Source organism: Haematobia irritans, chromosome 5, assembly GCF_050003625.1.
Source record: "Haematobia irritans isolate KBUSLIRL chromosome 5, ASM5000362v1, whole genome shotgun sequence".
Classification (NCBI taxonomy): domain Eukaryota; kingdom Metazoa; phylum Arthropoda; class Insecta; order Diptera; family Muscidae; genus Haematobia; species Haematobia irritans.
In genome coordinates, this window is record NC_134401.1 from 61,579,617 (window position 1) to 61,602,140 (window position 22,524).

The following is a 22,524-nucleotide window of genomic DNA, read 5'->3' on the forward strand; positions in this document are numbered from 1 at the left end:
CAGTCGTATACGATATCCAAAACTCCTCGGAAAAGCGCCGTCACTATTGACAAGTTGTACCACGCCAAGTTACTACAAAAAAGTATCGCATGAGTGCAATTATTAGGAGCCCTTCTGGATACATTTAGAAGGACGCCAATAAGAGCCCCTTCAAACAATCAGACAAAGTGCATTTTAAGATAGTTGTAAAAGAACATTGTGGTCAAGTAAAACACGATTGTTTAGATGTTTATTAATTTTATGAAACATTTATAAATTATCATAAATATAACATTTATACGGCTATCACATCACATTTAACACATTTTTATGCATTAATAAGAGATTGATGTTGAGTTACAAGTTGTAAGTTAAATGTTGTAGCGTCTATCAGCCAGTACTTTTATTCCCAATGGAGGCAGAGTGTCTGGAAAAATATTTGGAAAACTATCACTTTATTCCATTTGGAAAGTCAAAAATTGTTGACCAATTTACTTTTCACAATTTTAATCGTAATAACTATGTTTTCAGCACTTTATTTTCGTTTTCATTGAAATAAATTATAATAAGTCAGTTGCGCTTGGTGTTTCACAAAATATATAATGGCTCTTGTAACAATAGTGATGGCAAAATACTTTCATGCGAATAGTGATGGCAAAATACTATCACAGTTCGCGATTGTTGCAGTGTCACTTACGAGTCTGTGGTAGCGATGAGGATGAAATGGAACATTGAAATGCTGGCAGGGCAATAAAACAAATTGGAATTAGTATTTCGGGATCCCGAAAAATCCCAGGCGGTATCACCTCTAGCGAACATTTTACTACTCATATTTGCTAGAAAAAATTTCCCTATGACCACGGTATAGATTGTTCGCTTTTTCTCCCGTAATAAATACATGGTACATGATGTACAGTATCGACATGTATCCATAGACGTTACATTTATTGAATAATTAACAATAAAAGGGGTGTTGTTTATGTTGGGTAATTCTTCATTACATCTAAGAAAGTGTTGTCTTTGATTAACTGTTTTATCGATACACAAACGATCTCGAGCACCGATATGGACTTCTACCTAAAATTTCGCTACCCATAAGAAAACTGTGACTATTTATGCATTCGATAAGATAATGTTATAAAGGGTGATTTGTTAAGAGCTTGATAACTTTAAAAAAAAAAAAAAACGCATAAAATTTGCAAAATCTCATCGGTTCTTTATTTGAAACGTTAGATTGGTCCATGACATTTACTTTTTGAAGATAATTTCATTTAAATGTTGACCGCGGCTGCGTCTTAGGTGGTCCATTCGGAAAGTCCAATTTTGGGCAACTTTTTCGAGCATTTCGGCCGGAATAGCCCGAATTTCTTCGGAAATGTTGTCTTCCAAAGCTGGAATAGTTGCTGGCTTATTTCTGTAGACTTTAGACTTGACGTAGCCCCACAAAAAATAGTCTAAAGGCGTCAAATCGCATGATCTTGGTGGCCAACTTACCGGTCCATTTCTTGAGATGAATTGTTCTCCGAAGTTTTCCCTCAAAATGGCCATAGAATCGCGAGCTGTGTGGCATGTAGCGCCATCTTGTTGAAACCACATGTCAACCAAGTTCAGTTCTTCCATTTTTGGCAACAAAAAGTTTGTTAGCATCGAACGATAGCGATCGCCATTCACCGTAACGTTGCGTCCAACAGCATCTTTGAAAAAATACGGTCCAATGATTCCACCAGCGTACAAACCACACCAAACAGTGCATTTTTCGGGATGCATGGGCAGTTCTTGAACGGCTTCTGGTTGCTCTTCACTCCAAATGCGGCAATTTTGCTTATTTACGTAGCCATTCAACCAGAAATGAGCCTCATCGCTGAACAAAATTTGTCGATAAAAAAGCGGATTTTCTGCCAACTTTTCTAGGGCCCATTCACTGAAAATTCGACGTTGTGGCTCGTTAGTAAGTCTATTCATGATGAAATGTCAAAGCATACTGAGCATCTTTCTCTTTGACACCATGTCTGAAATCCCACGTGATCTGTCAAATACTAATGCATGAAAATCCTAACCTCAAAAGAATCACCCTTTATATTGTTTACATTATTATGTACGTTTTGAAACTTGTTGCAAAATTTTTGCCACATATACCGGGCTTTTGCTAGAAATGATGGAAGACAAACCATCGAATTCAAATCGTTTTCAAATAGATCTGTAGTGTAATATTTCCACCCCAAGTTCCATCACTGTTAAAATCGATAACATAATAAAATCAGATGTGATTTACCATCACTAAAGTTGTTGCACGTGTTTAATTCATCGATTTACTTTTGTTTTGTTAAGAGTTCTCCTTTGTTTTTCTTCAACTTTTCAATAAAATTCTTTCGGAATTAGAATTTCTTGTTTTAAACTAGCTCAATTGGCTGAACGATCAGAATGGGGACCATGAAAACGTTTGATATCGATATGTTTCCATCTGATTTGGAATTCTCCGTATTTACCGGCGATGAAATCAAGCGGTTGAGTGTGGTCAAAGTCATCACCGGACTTACATTTGATCCATTGGGTCATCCACTGCCAGGGGGATTATATGATAGTCAAATGGGTACGTTCGGTAAACGCATGGAGCCATGCGCTACCTGTTTAAATATACAGGCATGTCCTGGACACATGGGCCACATTGAACTAAATGCATTGGTGTATAACCCATTTTTCATTAAATTCGTCCAAAAAATATGCAACGTATCCTGTATGAATTGCTTTAAGATGCAAATAAAACGTGAGTATACAAGTGTATACTACACAGGTTGGTCGTAATACAAAACTTTAATTTCAGAACACGCCATGGATATAATAACCCTGCAACTACGTCTTATAGAGGCGGGATACGTCGTAGAAGCTCAGGAATTGGAAATTTTTAAATCAGAAATTGTATTCAATAGTGAGGAGACCAGAGTTAAGTCCGAGGATGGGGAGTATGTGCACCCTCGCATAGCTGAAATGCAACAGCTCTTAGCCAAGGGACAAAGCAATCAAGTGAATGTAACGAAAACATCGCGAGCTGTGCGATCTGCAATAGTAAATGCTGCCTTGCAACGTCCAGGCTCCAATAAATGTCACCATTGTCACCAGAGCCTAAAAACAGTTAGATATATGCATCATAAACTTGTGTATTATATAAGTATGGCGGAAATGAAAGCTAGGTAGGTAGTATAACTGCATTGAAGACAATTTACACTAAGAAACATTTATCGCTCTTGGTTAAGGTTCAATGATAAAGAAGATGTTTCTGGCCAACATAAGGTTATATTAGCTGATGAATGCCGAAAGTTTTTGCGACAAGTTTACGAAAACTATCCAGAATTGTTGCATTTATTTTTCCCCGTACTCACAATGGTTGGTAGATCGAATGAGAGTGGTTTCTGCCCAGTGGATATATTTTTCATGGACACAATACCAGTGACCCCACCTAAAGCTCGCCCATCAAATATATTGCACGACCAAATTGTAGAGCATGCCCAAACAGGCCTATACAGGGGTATAATTGAAAACAATGCTGTAATGAGGATAATAATGAAGCATATTAAAGGCGATACATCAGATATTCCCGAAGAAGCACTGGTATAGGAATCATGATATACTATTATAAAAAACTTTGATTAAAAATGTTTTATTACAGAATGTTTTTAATGGGGCCAAAGGATCGAACGCTTATGAAAAACTCTACAATGCATGGCAAGCTTTACAAACGTCTGTTAATGTTTTGCTTGATGTTACAATGTCTCGAGATGCTCAAAATTCGACTGGCCTAAAACAAGTTTTGGAAAAGAAAGAAGGTCTTATACGCAAACACATGATGGGTAAACGTGTTAACTATGCCGCCCGTACCGTCATAACTCCTGACCCTAATATAAATGTCGAAGAGATAGGTATACCGGATATATTTGCACGCAAATTATCATACCCTGTACCGGTAACCCCATGGAATGTAGCCGAACTACGTAAAATGGTTATGAATGGGCCGGATGTCCACCCTGGGTATATAACAATGCCTGACATTGTTGCAAATTGTTAATTCTTCTTTATATTACAGGGCAAATTACATTCAAGACGAAAGAGGCTATACAACATACATTCCCGCTAATAATCCCTCAAAAAGAGAAAGTATGGCCAAACTATTGTTCAACTACCCCGAGAAGGGTATAAAAATAGTTCATCGACACGTTTTGAATGGTGATATTTTGCTCTTGAACCGTCAACCCTCGCTGCACAGACCATCAATAATGGCACACAAAGCTCGTATCTTACAAGGAGAGAAAACTTTCCGATTACATTATTCGAATTGCAAGGCATACAACGCTGATTTTGATGGTGATGAAATGAATGCTCATCTTCCTCAAAGTGAGGTAGCAAGGTCCGAGGCTTATAACTTGGGTAAGGTTACATATAAATCCCGAAGTATTTTAAATTAATTCTCTCTCCTCTACTAGTAAATGTGGCCAGTAACTACTTGGTACCCAAAGATGGTACACCTCTTGGTGGTCTCATACAAGATCATGTCATTTCAGGTGTCAAACTTTCCATACGTGGTCGTTTCTTTAATCGCGAAGACTATCAACAGCTTGTGTACCAAGGATTGTCTCACATAAAAACAAATATAACTTTATTGCCACCGACTATTATTAAACCGATACAATTGTGGTCTGGGAAACAGGTAATATTAACATCGAAATAACTTTTAATTTTTAATTGAGAAAACTAGAAGATACAAATTAGAGATTATAGTGCATAAATAAATTAGGGGTTTCGTTTAACCGACATTGTTGTTAATATTTCAGATATTGTCTACAATTATCATTAATTTAATTCCTGATGGATATCCGGCCATAACTCTTAACTCCGTGGCTAAAATTGCTTCAAAGGTAAGAGAAAGCGTATTATTATTTTGTAACTCAAATTCGTGTACTATTGGCTTCAAACAATTCTTGAAGGGTATTCTTCTTTTCCAAAATAATGCAAATTGACTGAGAAAACTTTTTGCAGTGTTTATTGTCGCTCGGTGCGGTCATCATTATTATTAGATTTCCTAATAAATGGGTTTATTTTTGTAAAATAGTTGCTTCAATGAGATTTATGGTTACAAAGAGATATATAACAGAAAATAGTAGATCTTCTTATAGTTCACTGATCTCGAAATATTTGAATTTTGATGGAATGAAATGGAAGAATATGTAATACAAAAATAGTAATAGATATCTATCATATTCGTAAGTCCAGTTTTTTTTGGAAAATAAAAAAGAACGTAATCAAAAATCAATGAAGTAGTCTCAGAACAGCTTCAACTTGTATATAATACTTATAGTTTAATATTTAGTTACTTAAATTATAGCACTCAAATGCATGATAGTCTTCTAGTTAGTTCTCTACATACATACTTAGCACGTATGTAGGAATATTAATAACCTAGGCTATCATAGATCTTACATCTAAGAAACAAAAATATATTTATTAACTTCAATACCAAGTAGTTCATTTTTACAAAAAATAAATAACGAGAAATCAAGAGGGTATTTTCCTCAGATCTTTAAATCCATAGGCTTTTTTGCATTACATTTTTCGTAAAGATCTTGGATAAGGTCTCGGAATACAACAGGATTTATATTTCTACTCACCTTGAAGAGAACAAACCAGTCACCAAATGAAAAGTCCGAAATAACATTCCTTATGTAAGATCTGGGCATGAAGCGAGCACGACAATGTAACAAATGTAAACGAAAGGACGTATTGTATATCTATACATAACGATAAATTAGATTAATACCCGACATAGCACACATTACAATAAACCAGCAATACAATAAAGTGAAAATTTGTTCATTCAAAATATTCAGTGGTAGTAGACACAAACTATCAAAAGTTGTCTTGCCTCCAGAAGGTCCAGTTTTGGCCATCATACATTTAGATATTTTCGGAAATACATTCGATGTTGTGGCATTCCAACGTTCCCAATTGTATTGTGGCAAAGCAGCAATAGCAAGGCTATATTTTGCCCAAAATCCATTAAGAAATAGATCCAAGAACAATACGTTGATTATGCTTATAGCAAAAGTAAGTGTCTCGCAGAAGATATATCGAGCAATATAACATAAATGTACATGTTTATAATCGGCACTGAAATATGTAAGCAAACTTTTTCTCTTTGATAATTATCATCGGGTAATAAAGAAGTTCCTATACTAGAGCATAATTCATTTAATCGCTGACCCTCCCAAATTTTCCATAGGAACGATGGAAAATAAAAGACAAATGACTGGATAAGCAATAAAATAGCAACCCATTGATAGTAGCGCATGTATACACGTTCAGATTTATTAATAATTTCTGGTCCAACTCCTTCTGCTGTTGTTGTTGTTGTAACAGTTTATTGTGATCTCATCCATTTCATGTTATACGCTTGGTACATCAGCTTGTTGGCAGATCAAGGAACTCTGCGACTAAGATGGGGTGTGTCCAGAGTGATCTGGTGGTAAGTCGGGTTGGTTTGGCTGGGCAAGAGAAAAGATGGCGCGTGTCGTGTGGCCCTTGGTTGCAAATTGGACAAACGTCAGCTACGCTGCTATCAATCACCGATAAGTAGGAATTGAGGCGGCTGCACTTGCCTGATCTTAATTGGGCCAAAACTACCCTAGTCTGCCGTGGGAGGTCTCTTTCCTCCGGTGCTATGGGCGGTGGTCGGACTCCAAGAACAGGATTAACCTTGTAGCTTCTCACCGCTTCAGCTACAGTATCCTCATGAATCCTGTTCAAACCTGCCTGGTACGCTGCTTGATCTAGAGGCTCTCTTTTATAGCGCTGGATCTCGCGCTCTAGATTATGTATATCAACCCTTACGTTCCTGGGTGGTGGTTGTGTATCCATAAGATGGTGGTTTGGATGATTACTGCGATAACAACCCAGGAGATACTGCTTTGACAACATGTAGTTGTGTCTTCGCACAGGGATGATCTTTGTCTCCACATAAAGGTGATCCAGGGGTGTGCTGCGGAGACACCCAGTCGCAGTTCTAAGAGCAGCGTTCTGGCAGGTTTGTATGTTATTCCACTGCGTATCACTGGTCTGCGGTGTCCACACTGGCGCTGCATAGTTTACCACTGACCGGCCAATTGCCTTATAAGTAGTTAGCAAGGTTTCTTTGTCCGCACCCCAAGTACTGCCGGCTAGTGACTTGAGGACCTTGTTTCTACCACGGAGCTTATTACAAATTGCAGTGGCATGGGCAGATGACCTAAAAAGGCTGTCGAATGTGACCCCAAGAATCTTGGGGTAATTTGTGGTCGGAATTATTACTCCATCGACTCTGATATTCAACTGCCTGCGCACTTCTGCCGTCCGTGTAGTAAATAGTGTGGCTGAGGATTTGGTGGGGGATATCCTCAAGTTTCTCGCAGTGAAATAACTGGTAAGATTAGCTATGTAGACGTTCAACCGATCGCAAATGTCATCAACATTGGGCCCAGATGCCAAGATTGTACAGTCATCCGCATATGATACAATCTCGACGCCGTCAGGAGGGGGTGGAATCGAGGACATGTAGAGGTTAAACAGTGCCGGAGATATCACCCCACCTTGGGGAACTCCCTGTTTAACTCTACGCGGTCTTGACTTTCTGTCCCTGAATTCCACGTACGACTGGCGTCCACACATATAATTCAGCACCCAACGCTTCGCTCCTGCCGGTAGGGACGTATTTTCGATGTCCTCAAATAATGTGGCATGGTTGACCGTATCGAATGCTTTCGATAGGTCAAGCGCCACGAGGACCGTCCTGTGACACGGCCTGGGCTGGTTAAGTCCCTTATTAATATGTGTCGAAATGGCATGTAAGGCTGTTGTCGTACTATGTACCTTACGGAATCCATGTTGATGGTGGGCAGCTGGAAAATTCTCCACAAGGCTGGGGAGGAGTAATGCCTCAAGTGTCTTGGCTACTGGCGAAAGAAGGGATATCGGTCTGTACGATTCACCTTTGCTCGAATCTTTGCCCGGTTTCAGTAGTGGAATCACCCTTCCCATTTTCCAGACATCGGGTATAATGTGTGATTCCAAAGACAAATTGAGGAGTCTGGTCAGGTACTCAACTCCCAGTATTCCCAGATGCTTCAGCATTAGCATTGAAATTCCGTCAGGGCCCAGCGCCTTAGAAGGTTTCGCGCTGTTGATGACATTGGTAACTTCGGCTACAGTAAATTGTGGTGTGTCATCGGCTCGGAGACCACGTACACGACGGGTGGCTCTCCTTTTCGCTCTATCACTCTCGGGATGCTCGACAAACTGTCGGTTGAAGTATTTGGCGCACCTCTTCGGATCAGTCACAGTCACGTCGCCAAATGTGACTGAAATCCCATCATCCCTTGTGGAGGGGTTCGAGAGGGCTCTAACTATTGACCACAATTTACCAGTTCCTGTTCCTAAGTTACATTGCTTCAGGTGCTCTAACCACGTGTTCCGCTTGTGCTCGTCGACTATCTTACTAATCTCTAGATTTAGTTCTCTGATTCTAGGATCAGCAGGGTTAGTACGACGGCGTTCATCACGCTCGTCTGCGAGTCCCGCCGCTTCGGCTGGGAAGTTGGGCCTCACCTGGGCAATTCGACCAGCGGGTATGTAGCGAGCGGCTGCTGCGTTGATGATGTCCCGGAACTCCCTCTGGGCAACATGAACATGTGAGGGGGACGGGAGCTCACTGAAGCGGCGATCGGTGTATTCTCTGAAGCCTTCCCAGTTGGCTTTCTTTTGATTAATAAACGTCCGGCGTTCAGAGGTTATGAAATCGGAGGGTCGGTTGATGGTGAGAATTATGGGGAGGTGGTCCGAACCCAATGAAATGACGGGTTGCCAGGAGACGTCATTTATCAGACCAGGCGATGCTAACGATAAATCTGGCGAACTGCTGCAGTCACCCATAATTCTCGTGGGGGCCTCTTCGTTCACCGTGCAAAATGTGGAGTCGTCTATCTGCTCTGCCAAAGCTATGCCCCTCTGGTCATTACCCAGGAGAGAATGCCAAAGTTCATGGTGGGCATTAAAATCTCCTAGAACCAATCGGTTATGCCCGCTCAACAACCACTCAATGTTTGGGCTATAACCAGGAGCACAGCTACCAACCGGCGGTATGTACACATTGTATAGCTCTATCTCGGCAGCCCCACACTTAACTGCTACCCCCATACATTCCATGTACGGGTCATTAGTGTCTAGCACAAGCGTGATAGGTCTATACTGCACGGAACGGTGTAATATGAAAGCCAGGCCACCACCTCCATTTCTTGTGCGATCCTTCCGTAGGACATTGTACCCATCACAATGTCGTAGGCTGCAGGTGGGATTCAGCTTTGTTTCCTGGATCGCCGCGACCCTTATCCTTTTCCGATTCATAAAGTCTACGATCTCACTAATCTTACCACGGAGCCCGTTGCAATTAAATTGCAAAAATGATGCACTCTCCGGAACTGGTACAACAATATTCGGTGTAAGATGCTGCGGCGGAGAATATTGTTGTGCGGGAGAAGTCGGTGGGGTCACATAATCAGATGACCCACTGCTGCTGTCATTGGCACAGCATCCTGCCACGAAGTCAGTTTGACTATACTCCCGCAGCGATGTTAGGCCGGAGCAATTCCGGAAGTGCACCCATTCCATGCACCGGTTACACCTCACCGAAACCGAGCGATGGTGAATTCGATTTCGGCAGACGGCACAGTACCATGGTCCGGGGTTTTCCTCTATCCCGGCTCGGACCAAAAGCAGGCGGAGAAGGCTCCCCGGGATGCACCTTCTCCAACACGAAAAAATGGACGAGACAACACGTACACTGAGGTGGCAGCCGCTGGCCGATGGCTGGTATCCATCGGGTCAATCCGGTGCGTAGAACCCGCCGCCGTGGGATTGACTCCTTCTGCTATTTCCATTGCCTTCATCCGAACTTCGAGTTTGGTACTGTTTGACAAATACGCAAAATATTCTTCTATATCGTAATAATTCAAAATATATGTTCCCATAGTCCAGCAATAGGAATTCACATAATCCAACTGCTTCTAGTCACTAATACAATTGATTGGTTCTCCAAAATATTGTTTGGCCGAAAGGAGTATGGTACATGTCAGTAATATGACCACCCTGCATTTGGAATGCAACGTAAAGATCAAATCATATGTTCTCACAGACTTAAATTGTAAATATTTTGATAGAGGCTTCACTGCGTCAAACATGGTCTTTCAAAGATTTGTTCAGGAAAAATTATATTTTCTAATGAAAGACAATTTTTTAAAGAAAAAAACCGTGTTTTGGCGGACATTCCGTGCAATAAACAATAAAACTTCAAAATTATAACGGTATCAATAGGATAAGAAGATCTACTATTTTCTGGTATTTTTACTCGACTACTTTGCTTAAAATTGGCTTAAAAACAAGATAAATGTGAACTAAAACAATAATAAATAAATATTGTAGACAAAAAAATATACCCGTTCGATTTGATTTTCACAATTGTATGTTTCTTTTGTGTTTAGCATTGGAATGTTAATAAAGGACGCATGGCCTTGGCTGGAGGCACCCAATTAACCGAAAATCAAATGTCTGAGAGCCAGGTAATAATACGGCACGGAGAACTTTTGGCCGGTGTATTGGATAAACAGCAATACGGTGCTACAACGTATGGTCTAATTCATTGTATGTACGAGGTGAGTGTTTGAACATAAAGTATATGTAGTAAATATTCTTTTAATTTAAAAAAAAAAACACTTAAATGGTCAAGGGTATCAATGAATGTAGCCTCATTCTATTTTCAATTACTTTAACAAATTTATTCGTACACAGCTCTATGGTGGCAATATATCAACATGTTTGTTGACGGCATTTACCAAAGTTTTTACATTTTTCCTTCAATGGGAAGGTTTTACATTGGGTGTAAAAGATATTCTCGTCACTGCTGAAGCCGACGAGGAGAGACGAAAAATTATTCAAGAAAGTAGAGAAATTGGCAATGCCACATTGGCATCCGCTTTGGATTTGGAAGATGTTCCTACCCTAGATGTTCTCTCAGAGAAAATGGAAGAAGCCTATATTAAAGATCCTAAATTTCGAGTAATTCTTGATCGAAAATACAAGTCTATGTTGGACAATTATACCAATGATATTAACAAGTAAGTAGAGCTGTTCTTGAGTCATATGTTAAAAAAAAATTAATTTGTCAATTTTTAAAGAACATGTCTGCCAAATGGATTGATTACCAAATTTCCCGACAATAACTTGCAATTAATGGTGTTGTCTGGTGCTAAAGGTTCTATGGTCAACACGATGCAAATTTCTTGTATGTTGGGTCAAATTGAATTGGAAGGTAAACGTCCACCTCTCATGATATCCGGAAAATCGCTACCCAGCTTTACCTCATTTGAAACCTCCCCAAAGTCTGGAGGTTACATTGATGGACGATTCTTGACAGGCATACAACCTCAAGACTTCTTTTTCCATTGTATGGCTGGTCGAGAAGTAAGTTCGAATAAAAAATATACCCTGACGAATAAATAAATGGTTTTGATTTCTTGCAGGGTCTTATCGATACAGCTGTAAAAACATCTCGTTCGGGTTACCTTCAACGTTGTCTAATTAAACATCTGGAAGGTTTATCTGTGAACTATGATTTGACTGTACGTGACAGTGATAATTGTATTGTGCAATTTCTATATGGCGAGGATGGTCTCGATATTCTAAAATCAAAATTCTTCAATACAAAGTTCTGTACAGAATTTCTCACGGAAAATGCTTCCGTTATTGTTCGTCCTCAAGAAATTGCAACTATTAAGATAGAGGAGGAAGTACATAAAGTTCATCGTAACAATAAGAAAATTCGATCATGGCTGAAGAAGCACAATGGCTTAGGAAATTCTAGTGTTAAACATATCTCTCCATTTACTCACTTTTCTGCTGAGTTACGCGATGAAATCGAAGTTAACAAGCCTAATAAAATAAACTCAAAAACTGGCCGACGCCGTATAGATGACGCTATTATAAAATTGTGGCGAAAGGCTGATAATGATAGCAGAACTTCATATGAAAAAAAATACTCCCGTTGTCCAGATCCCACCAATTCTATTTATCGACAGGATTCAACCTACAGCTCAGTTTCGGAGAAAGTGGAACAAATTATAGCCGATTATGTGGCAAAACATCCTGAGCGCAAAGACGCTGTTACAGATGTAATGTATGTAAAAAACGCTAAAGCTCTGGCCGCTCCAGGCGAGCCTGTTGGCTTACTGGCTGCCCAATCTATAGGTGAGTGCTTTGGTTCTTGGTCTTTGATTATTATTTAATATTCATTTTAATTTAATCCTCTTTTTCGAAGGTGAACCCTCCACTCAGATGACATTGAATACCTTTCACTTCGCCGGTCGTGGTGAGATGAACGTTACTCTTGGTATACCTCGTCTGCGTGAAATTCTTATGATGGCATCGGCAAATATTAAAACTCCTTCAATGGATATACCCATCAAACCTAATCAGGCAAAAATGGCAGAAAAGTTACGTTTATCATTGAATAGAGTAACATTGGCAGATGTTCTGCAATGTAAGTTTGTCGTTCCGTAGTCCTAAACTATGTTCTTAATCTTATTAACCATCAGATGTCAACGTCAAGACACAGTTAGTTCATAAACCTACAAGAGCTCAGAAGTATGAGTTAACTTTCCAGTTTCTTCCGCGAGAGGCCTACAGTGATGATTTCTGTGTGAAGCCAAAACAAATAATAAAATTTTTGAGTAAGAAATTCTTCTCCCTACTCTTCCGGTCGATTATAAGATCAAACACGTCGAAAGCTTCTGTGTAAGTATAACTTTTTAGCTTTTTATAATATTTTATTATGTACTATTGTTGTTTTAGTATTGAAATGGGTGAAACACAAAAAGATGATGCTGCCCATGATGACAAACTCGATGCTGGCGACGATACGACAAAGTCTCAGAAAGAATCTCTGAACAACAATGACAATGACTCATCGGATGATGAGCAAGGTGAGGTTGATAATGACGCGACTGGTGTCAAACTAAAGTCTAGGAAAATGGACGAAACTGAATACGATGATCCCGATGAGGCCGAAGAAATCAATGATGGTATTGTATTTAAACAGCACTACATTGTAGAAGATGTTTAACGCTTCTTCTTCTTTTTTGTTATAGCAAATGTGGAAGATGATAATGATGATTCCTTAGAAACAGTGACTAATGAAAATAAGGATGGGGAGAATGAGGAAACATCCGATAAAACGGATAACCTAACGGAGAAAGTTTTAGATAACTCTATGGTGGAGAGTTATGTATATGACAAAAAACATCACCTGTGGGCAAAATTGACTTTCAATGTAAGTTGATTCAAAAGATAATAATTATGACAAGAATGTATTAGTCTACTGCCTAAGGAATGGAGAAACCATTTTATACCATTTCATTACTATAAATAGTAAGAAAGGACTAAAATCGATTCTAGCTCAAAGTAATACTGTGCCCAATTGTAGCACTTATTAATTGAAGAAAATTGAGCATGGAAGCTATAACTGCACCGACATTTTCCAAATTCGCCAAAAACGTAAAAACAGAATTTCATTTGGATCGGATAAAACTGGGATCTCCATCTTGACAGCAACAAATGGATGGGATATTAATATATCTCACCAATTGTGATTAAACAATGGTTCTGTCTTGGCTAGGTTATAACGGCAGTTTGCTTCCGGCTCACTTAACCATTAAGAAAAATTTTGATACTATATTGACTAGAACTACAGATTTCTACTTTTTCATCATTAAACCTACTAATTTAAATCTTATGTTGGACAAAAATTAAGATCTGGCAGTTTTCTAAAGCGATACATTTTCAACGAGCTTACTTGCCCATCTGTATATAAATTTAATTTTATTTCCGGGATTCCATGTATACCATAATTCACTATTGGAAATCTATTTTCCAATCCTCGCTTTTCCGACAGCGGAAATTGCGCGTACCAAATTTCGCTCATGTTTTTCATTTGTTTAAACAATTCTTAATTTGCTATTTTCTTTACAGTTGGAAATGAAATACCGGCAGCCAAATATTTCGACAATTATCAAAGATCTAGCTGCAAAATCCGTTGTGCATCAAGTGGACAATATAAAACGTGCCATTATCTACAAGGGCAATAATGACGAGTTGACTCTTAAAACTGATGGCATTAACATTGTGGAAATGTTTAAGCACAACAAAGTGCTCGATATAAATCGTTTCTATTCCAATGATATTCATGCCATTGCACGCACATATGGAATTGAGGCAGCCGCTCGAGTTATTGTTCAAGAAGTAACGAACGTGTTCAAAGTTTATGGCATTACAGTGGATCGTCGCCACTTGTCGCTGATTGCAGATTACATGACATTTGATGGTACTTTCCAACCTCTGTCCCGTAAAGGAATGGAGCATTCAGCATCTCCCTTACAGCAAATGTCATTTGAGTCATGTCTACAGTTCCTAAAAAATGCAGCGGGAACAGGATGTGCTGATGAACTGAATTCACCATCTAGTCGTCTTATGGTGGGTCTTCCAGTGAAAAATGGTACAGGTGCCTTTGAACTCCTGACTAAAATTTGCTAAATGTGCTGTGCATAAGTTTTGAACGTTTTAAAATAAATTTTGTATAGGTAAAGAATAAGATTTTATTTTCATACATAAGGCTTAGAAATGTCATCAATTTGAGTCTTCCGAGCTGTCTGAGTAGGTGGATAAAAGGGACAAGCCGCCGCCAGTATTTGAACTGCTTACTTGCTTGCTACTTGTGGCGGCTTCTTCCGCTTTATTCAGTACTGTTGGCTCACCAGTCTCTGGTTGAGATTTCTGTTGGGCTTGTGTCATTTTTGGCTTTATTACCACAAGAGGTTGTTTGCGTTTCACTAAGTTATTTAAAGCATTGTTGTTCCCCGTAGGTTTCTTAAATGTTATAAATGATTCACTAGCCTTTTGTACTTTGGCGGGCGTGGGACCATCCTCCTTTATTTCTTCAATTATTTCCTCTGCAACAATTTTCTTGCTAGCACCATCGGGCATTTTATTCTTGAAATTAACTGACCTGGAAATATACATTTGTAATGTTCATGTTCGAAGCTTACAAGAGTATAACAAACACATACTTTATATATTCTTCATCCTCTCTTTCTTGCCTTTCCAAACGCTCCCTTTCTGTTTCTTTATTGCTATATTGTTGCAACATTGTTGCATAGTCAACGGTTTCTTGTCTACGATTCAAATCACGCAACTCTTCCAGTGATTCCAACATTTCTATCTCATTCCTTGATTGTTGGGTTCGGTTTTCTAGCATCTTCATCGGGTTACTGGCTTCTTCTTCGCGAAGTTCCTCTTCTTCTCTACGGGCCTGTTCTTCAGCCATTTTCAGTGCCATGAAATTCCTTGTTGCTCCAGCCTCTATTTCATAGTCGGTGTTCTTGGGATCAGTCTTGAATGAAATTTCCTGCAGACATCGGGTACATTTTATGTAGAATCGGTAAATTCGAATGCCCAGATAAGTTTCGTGTTCCACATCTTCCTTCCGGGCGTTAAACTTCTTACCCTTGTAAATGTATTCACCGCATGTTTTGCAACGCATATTGAATGGAGCCATCAAACGAACCGTGTATTGCCGATTTTTGGACAATTTCATGCGCGGAATTTTCGATGGATCGAAATCCGGGGGATAGTATTTCTACATGGAAACATGATTTTAAATAAGCAACATCATTTCAAACACTCCATACTTACATTTAAGACTTTTCGTTCCGACATTTTTACAAAACAAAAACGATGAAATACAAACGAACAACAAAACAACCAAAATAATTGTGAAGGAAAATTGCAGACAACTTTGTCCGCAATCGATGACAATAATAAGTCAGTTATCGGACATTCAATTATCGATATATTACGCTGTGTGTGAAATCTACTATTATGCAAACCAGTGCTGCGGCTCAATCGAAGTATTTTGCTTCGTTTTCACTAAATTTACTACGTCACTCCTTCTTCCAAAAATCTGCTTCACTTTTTGTTCTGCTTCAAATTTTTAAATTTTTCCCCATATTACCTAATTGTTTTTCCTATTCCTTTAATTTCGATAAACATAGTTTTAATCATTGAATTATTAACCGATGTGTACCAATTTTTGCATAGTTTTTAGAGACCATATACTTACACCATGTACCAAATTTCAGCCGGATCGGATGAAATATGCTTCTCTTAGAAGCTCCGCAAGCCAAATCGGGGGATCGGTTTATATGGGGGCTATATATAATTATGGACCGATGTGCACCAATTTTCGCATGGTTGTTAAAGATCATATGCTGACACCATGTACCAAATTTCAGCCGGATCGGATGAAATTTGCTTCTCTTAGAGTCCCCGCAAGCCAAATTTGGGGGTCCGTTTATATGGGGGATATACGTAAAAGTGGACCGATATGGCCCATTTGCAATACCATCTGACCTACATCAATAACAACTACTTGTGCCAAGTTTCAAGTCGATAGCTTCTTTCGTTCGGAAGTTAGCGTGATTTCAACAGACGGACGGACGGACGGACATGCTCAGATCGACTCAGAATTTCACCACGACCCAGAATATATATACTTTATGGGGTTTTAGAGCAATATTTCGATGTGTTACAAACGGAATGACAAAGATAATATACCCCCATCCTATGGTGGAGGGTATAATAAAATGAATTCTATTGTTTTGTTTTCAAAAATGTATGCTACTTCAATTTTATTCAATCTACTCCACTTTTTTCCAAAATCTACTTCACTCAATTTTTCACTAGCGGCAGCACTGATGCAAACCCATGCAATCAGTGGTGCCAACTTTGGGCTGGAAATCGTCAATTTGTAAACTATTTTTCGTCAAAATCGTCAATTCGTTCCAAAAAATTCTTCAAAAAATCGTCACCCACAAAAGAACCGAAAACAATTATTTAGGAGCAAAATAAAAGTTTTATTCAAACAAAAATAAAAGAAGAGGCCAAAAATTTTGCAAAAAATCGTCACACACAAAAGAACTGAAAACAATTATTTAGGAGCAAAATAAAAGTTTTATTCAAACAAAAATAAAAGAAGAGGCTTTAATTCATGAATAATACCATTTAAATCTCTGATTCAGTAATGTAGCTTCCAGTTTTTTTAAACGTAGATTACGTTTTAAGATATGACCAGACTATACTATATTTCTGATTGTGACTACATTTTTCCTTTTTCCATGCGAATCTAAATCCTTATTACTTGCTGATGTATAATTTTTATTATTATTACTATTTATGTGAATAACTTGGCTTATGCGCTTTACAGATTATCAGATATTGCGGACGACAGTGCTGGTGTCGAACATATCCCATATATTGTGAACATTATAAGTTAAGTCCGAAGGCACACCCAAAGAAATTTGTTAGTAGGGACAGCATAAAAGTATGCTAAAACAGCAGAAAGTCTGCTGAAAAAGGGACAGCAGTCACTGTTTGCTGAAATAGCAAACATTTCCTGCTATTTTTGAAGCTCGATAAAACTAAAACATGATTTATTTTGGCTAAAACAAATAAAAATGTCAACTTAGGAGCTATCCTAACAACAAGGCATATTAAAGAGGTAAAGTCATGCAATCAGGTGACTAATATCGACATTCATCTTGTCAAAGGCTTTGTTTACGTTTTGTAGGTTTGTTTACATTCTTTGTGTACATAAATATTGCTCTTATTTACATTGTGTTACAATACAACAACACTACACATACACAAAATGTCAACTTAAGTGACCTGCCATTTTAGTTTGACTTTCTAAATATCATGGGGTGTACACACGTTTGCTCGTGACTTTACCTTTAATTAATATGCCTTGTCCTAACAATTAAAACAATGTTTTATGAATATCTATAGTATTTGACAAAAAATCTGAATATTTATCGAATTGAGGCATAACAGCAAACAAAATGTTTGCTGATCGTATTTAGGCAAGGCATATTAATTAAAGGTAAAGTCACGAGCAAACGTGTGTACACCCCATGATTTTTAGAAAGTCAAACTAAAATGGCAGGTCACTTAAGTTGACATTCTGTGTATGTGTAGTGTTGTTGTATTGTAATATTTATGTACACAAGGAATGTAAACAAACCTACTAAACGTAAACAAAGCCTTTGACAAGATGAATGTCGATATTAGTCACCTGATTGCATGACTTTACCTCTTTAATATGCCTTGGTATTTAGGAGCTTGTAAGTATATTACAGTGCAACAACCCTACCAGCATTTCAACGTTCCATTTCATCCTCATCGCTATCACAGACTCGTAAGTGACACTGCAACTATCGCCAACTGTGATGGGGTAAATATATCAAAAAGTACAAAATGTACATGGAAGTATTTTGCCATCACTATTGTTACAAGAGCCATTTTATATTATGTGAAACACCAAGCACAACTAGCTTCTTATATTTTATTTAAATAAAAATGATAATGAAGTGCTAAAAACATAGTTATTTCGCTTAAAATTGTGAAAGGTATATTGGTGAACAATTTTTGACTTTCCAAATGGAATAAAGTGATAGTTTTTCAAATATTTTTCCAGACACGCTGCCTCCATTGGGAATGAAAGCACTTGTAACTCAACATCAATCTTTTATTAATGCATAAAAATATGTTAAATGTGATGTGATAGTCGTATAAATGTTATATTTATGAGAATTTATAAATGTTTAATAAAATTAATAATCATCTAAACAATCGGGTTTTACTTGACCACAATGATTCTTTTACAACTATCTTAAAATTCACTTTTTCTGATTGTTTGAAGGGGCTCGTATTGGCGTCGTTCTAAATTTATTAAAAAAGGCACCTAATAATTGCACTCATGCGATACTTTTTTGTAGTAACTTGGCGTGGTACAACTTCTCAATAGTGACGGCGCTTTTCCGAGGAGTTTTGGATATCGTATACGACTGTTTTCGACGTAGTGGGGATTCTCAGAAGCGCCCCCAAATTCAAAAAATGTTGGCAGGGAATATACCAAAAACTACTTTTGGTTCTTAAATATGCTTTGGGGAAAAATATATTTAGAACCTAAAAATTATAACCTAAAAATTTTATAAATTGTTGTTCATTTGGCCCTAAAGTACAAAAATATAACAGCAGACATCGACTGCTGTTTTTAGCAGACTTTTTTCTATGAGTGCATCATCGATACTGCTGCATGTTTATGGGATCGATAACACATTTACCGATTATTTAGTCATCGCCGACAAGTCGTATCGATCCGACACACTGTAAGATTCTTTACAAACTGATAGTCTTTAAAGCGCATTATCGGCAATAGCTTTAAATAGTTTTTTGGACAAAAGGATACCTTGTAAAGTTGAAGTTTCAAAGGAATTCCGAATTTTTGTTTTATTTATATTATTTGCTGTTAATTTCTTTCTACATTGGAGACGAACGAGAGCAAGCTAGACACAAATTGTCATAGCATTGAGACTAAAAAATGATTGTTTACTTTACAACTTATGAAAAATCGTCAACTTGTAACTACGTTACTTTGAAAAAATCGCCAAATCGCCATAAAAAACGTTAAAGGAAACACTCGAGTCGAACATTTTCAAAAATCGTCAACTCATAACTACGTGTCTTAAAATCATCGTCACATCGTCACAGGGAAAATTTACCATTAAAAATCGTCAAAATGACGAAAAATCGTCAGAGTTGGCACCGCTGCATGCAATACAGTGATTTAAATTACAAGCGTTCATATTTAGTATTTCTGTTTGACCCCGATATGTAGTTTTTACGAAAATTCCAATTGTATGCCAGTTAGGTAGTTTGGCTTAAATCTACTTTAGAACAAGTGGTCCGATTGGTCCAAGTTATGGCCAGCATGTAGACTTTTCGATTCTAAACACAACCACTTTGGGTTCGCGTTAGCCTTCTGTAGACCCTGTCCATAGGAGAAAGTCTCAAACGCCGGTTGAGGGCCAGCCACCTATACCCCAATTTTCAAGGGAGATACCTCGAAAACTACGCTCTTCCGACAAAATTTTTACTTAATTTTTCTCTTTAAAATATACAATTTTTACCAAAAACGCAATTTAATTTATCTCATGAAAAATTGTCAGACTTAACAAATATATAAAGGAAAATACCGATTTTTTCTCGATAGCTCGAAAGCTAGGCTTTTCCGACAAATTTTTCACATTTTCGCTTTAAAATCCCTTTTCCCACACTCAAAAAAATTTTGGTTTGTTTTAAACCACTTTTGCTAAAGTAGATTTGTTCCGATAGTTTTGCCGTAAATTCTAAAAAAATGATGCATTCAAACAATAGTTTTGCCATTTATTACTTATGAGAACAAAATGTAAAAATCGATAACAACGTCTCACGAAATTTTGATTAGCAAATATAGCAATGCATTACTTACCCAGCAAAAAACAAGCAAGTAAAGTCTAAAGTCGGGCGGGGCCGACTATATTATACCCTTCACCCCTATGTAGGCCAACATTTGTGTTACCATCTCAACTACTTCAAATTTGCTGGAGACAATTTTTTTTACTTCTACAAAATCTCTAGCATTAAAATTTAAATCGGCTAACGCTATCTAGTTAATTGCAGGAAACTTCTACTGAAAATGGGTCTAAAATGTGTAACAGTCTACCATATTTCCCCAACTCTGGTGTACGTATATATGGGAGCTATATCTAAATCTGAATCGATTTTGACCATATTTGGCACGTACAATAGTATCGTTAAAAGTACCGCTTGTGCAAAATTTGAAGTATGTCAGGGCAAAACTCTTGCTTTTGAGACCATATAAGTCCAAATCGGGCGAAAGATATATATGTGAGCTATATCTAAATTTGATCCGATTTCAATCAAATTTACCAAGCATTGGTAAAATGCCAATTCTACCCTCTGTGCAAAATTTCACGAAGATCGGTAGTAAACTTTGGCCTCTGTGGTCATATGAGTCTAAATCGGACGAAAGATATATATGGGAGCTATATCTAAATCTGAACCGATTTGGCTGATATTTTGCAAGATTTTCGAGATGCATAAAATATTTGGATGCACGGTATTTCAAGAAAATCGGTTGATAAACACGCTAACTATGACCAAATCGGGGATAAATATATATGGCAGCTATATCTAAATCTGAACCGATTTTTTCCAAAACCATTAGCGATTGTCTCTGTCCCAAAAAATGGCCCTATGCCAAATTTGAGGACGATCGGACTTAAATTGCGAGCTGTACTTTGTGCACAAAATTACACCCAGAAAAAAGTGACCCCTTCTTTAAGTTAAAATGAACTCATTGTGAAGAAAGTTGAACTTCGTATAGCGCCAAAGACATTTTTATTTGTTTGAACGATGTGATTTTCGTAGAAATTAGGAATAATGCATTCCATATATTAGTTAACATTTTCCTATATTTATATACCACTATACTACAGAATGAAAAAATTTAACTAATTTGAATTTATATATGGAATGATTTTATTGAAATTTTTTCATTCATTTCGACAAATCTTACACATTTGTGGTAAAACTTTTACTTCATAATTAGAACTGCTTACCTTCGTTTTTAAATACAATTTTATTTATTTCTATAAGCAATTTTATCTTCAATAAAAGACATGTTTTATTAATATGTTGAATATATTTATTAAGAATCAACAGCATCGAATCTCTTTGAAATATTAGTTTATTATTCCACTATTTCCAATTTCCGTGTGATATTATCAACTGTAAAACGCACTTTTTCTTCTTCTTGTGCTTTTCACTTTTAATAAGTTGCTGCCTAACGATTTTGTCCTCCTTTTACAATTTCAATACCTACAAATATAAAAAATCATAAAACATTTTTGTTGCAAAAGGTTAGCGTCACTGAATATTACCTGATAATTGAAGATTCCAAAATGAAGACAAATGAAAGGGTTGTTATTCTGCTGGTGTTTTCTTTCTTTATACACTATCACGAACATTGATAGATTTATTTAAAAAAACGAAAATTTTTCTCACTAATTTAAAATAACAAATATTTTATATATTTTATTTGTTATTTATTATATTATTTTACCATATTATTTTTTTAACAATCTCTCCGTATACCAAAACAACGCGATTCCAACTAAAAAAAACAACCGACGCGCAAATATATCGATTGCACCCACGCGCAAACACATCGATTACGATGACAGGTATCGATTACAGGTAGACAATAGAAATTTAGGAAAATTTCCTATATTCTAACAAGTGTGTTTCCTTAAGTTTTGAAAGGATTGCATACTTCTTAGTACGAATGAACTAAAATATTTTTCTATGCCAAGTGTTGTTCGTATGTATGAAAAACTTTCTATTATAAAGGAAGTCACAATTATCATTTTATAAGAAATTTTACTAATTTTGAGGAAACTTGGTTTTAGTTCGGTTTTTGTTTATTTTTACGAATGCTTTGTTATCGGTGAATAAAATTTTCTT

General features: G+C 37.4%; 2 protein-coding genes and 1 pseudogene across 2 annotated transcripts; 1 reads left to right on the forward strand and 2 right to left on the reverse strand.

Annotated features, from left to right (window-relative positions):
- Positions 1-2,267: 2,267 nt before the first annotated feature.
- Positions 2,268-14,692, forward strand: Polr1A (RNA polymerase I subunit RpI1). Its single transcript, XM_075313620.1, has 16 exons — positions 2,268-2,743; positions 2,801-3,167; positions 3,231-3,585; positions 3,644-4,002; positions 4,058-4,398; positions 4,455-4,678; positions 4,803-4,886; positions 10,533-10,703; positions 10,840-11,165; positions 11,226-11,511; positions 11,571-12,294; positions 12,365-12,586; positions 12,642-12,840; positions 12,898-13,127; positions 13,194-13,375; positions 14,074-14,692. Exons 1-16 carry the CDS (start codon positions 2,401-2,403, stop codon positions 14,632-14,634), a joined length of 4,974 nt encoding a protein of 1,657 aa, XP_075169735.1. The 5' UTR covers positions 2,268-2,400; the 3' UTR covers positions 14,635-14,692.
- LOC142237704 (innexin inx5-like) lies at positions 5,316-6,385 on the reverse strand (annotated as a pseudogene).
- On the reverse strand, positions 14,672-15,905 carry LOC142241793 (splicing factor YJU2). Its single transcript, XM_075313621.1, has 3 exons — positions 15,793-15,905; positions 15,168-15,736; positions 14,672-15,106 (listed from the first exon to the last, which is right to left on the reverse strand). The coding sequence occupies exons 1-3, from the start codon at positions 15,814-15,816 to the stop codon at positions 14,728-14,730; spliced, it is 972 nt and encodes a 323-aa protein (XP_075169736.1). The 5' UTR covers positions 15,817-15,905; the 3' UTR covers positions 14,672-14,727.
- Between the last annotated feature and the right edge of the window lie 6,619 nt (positions 15,906-22,524).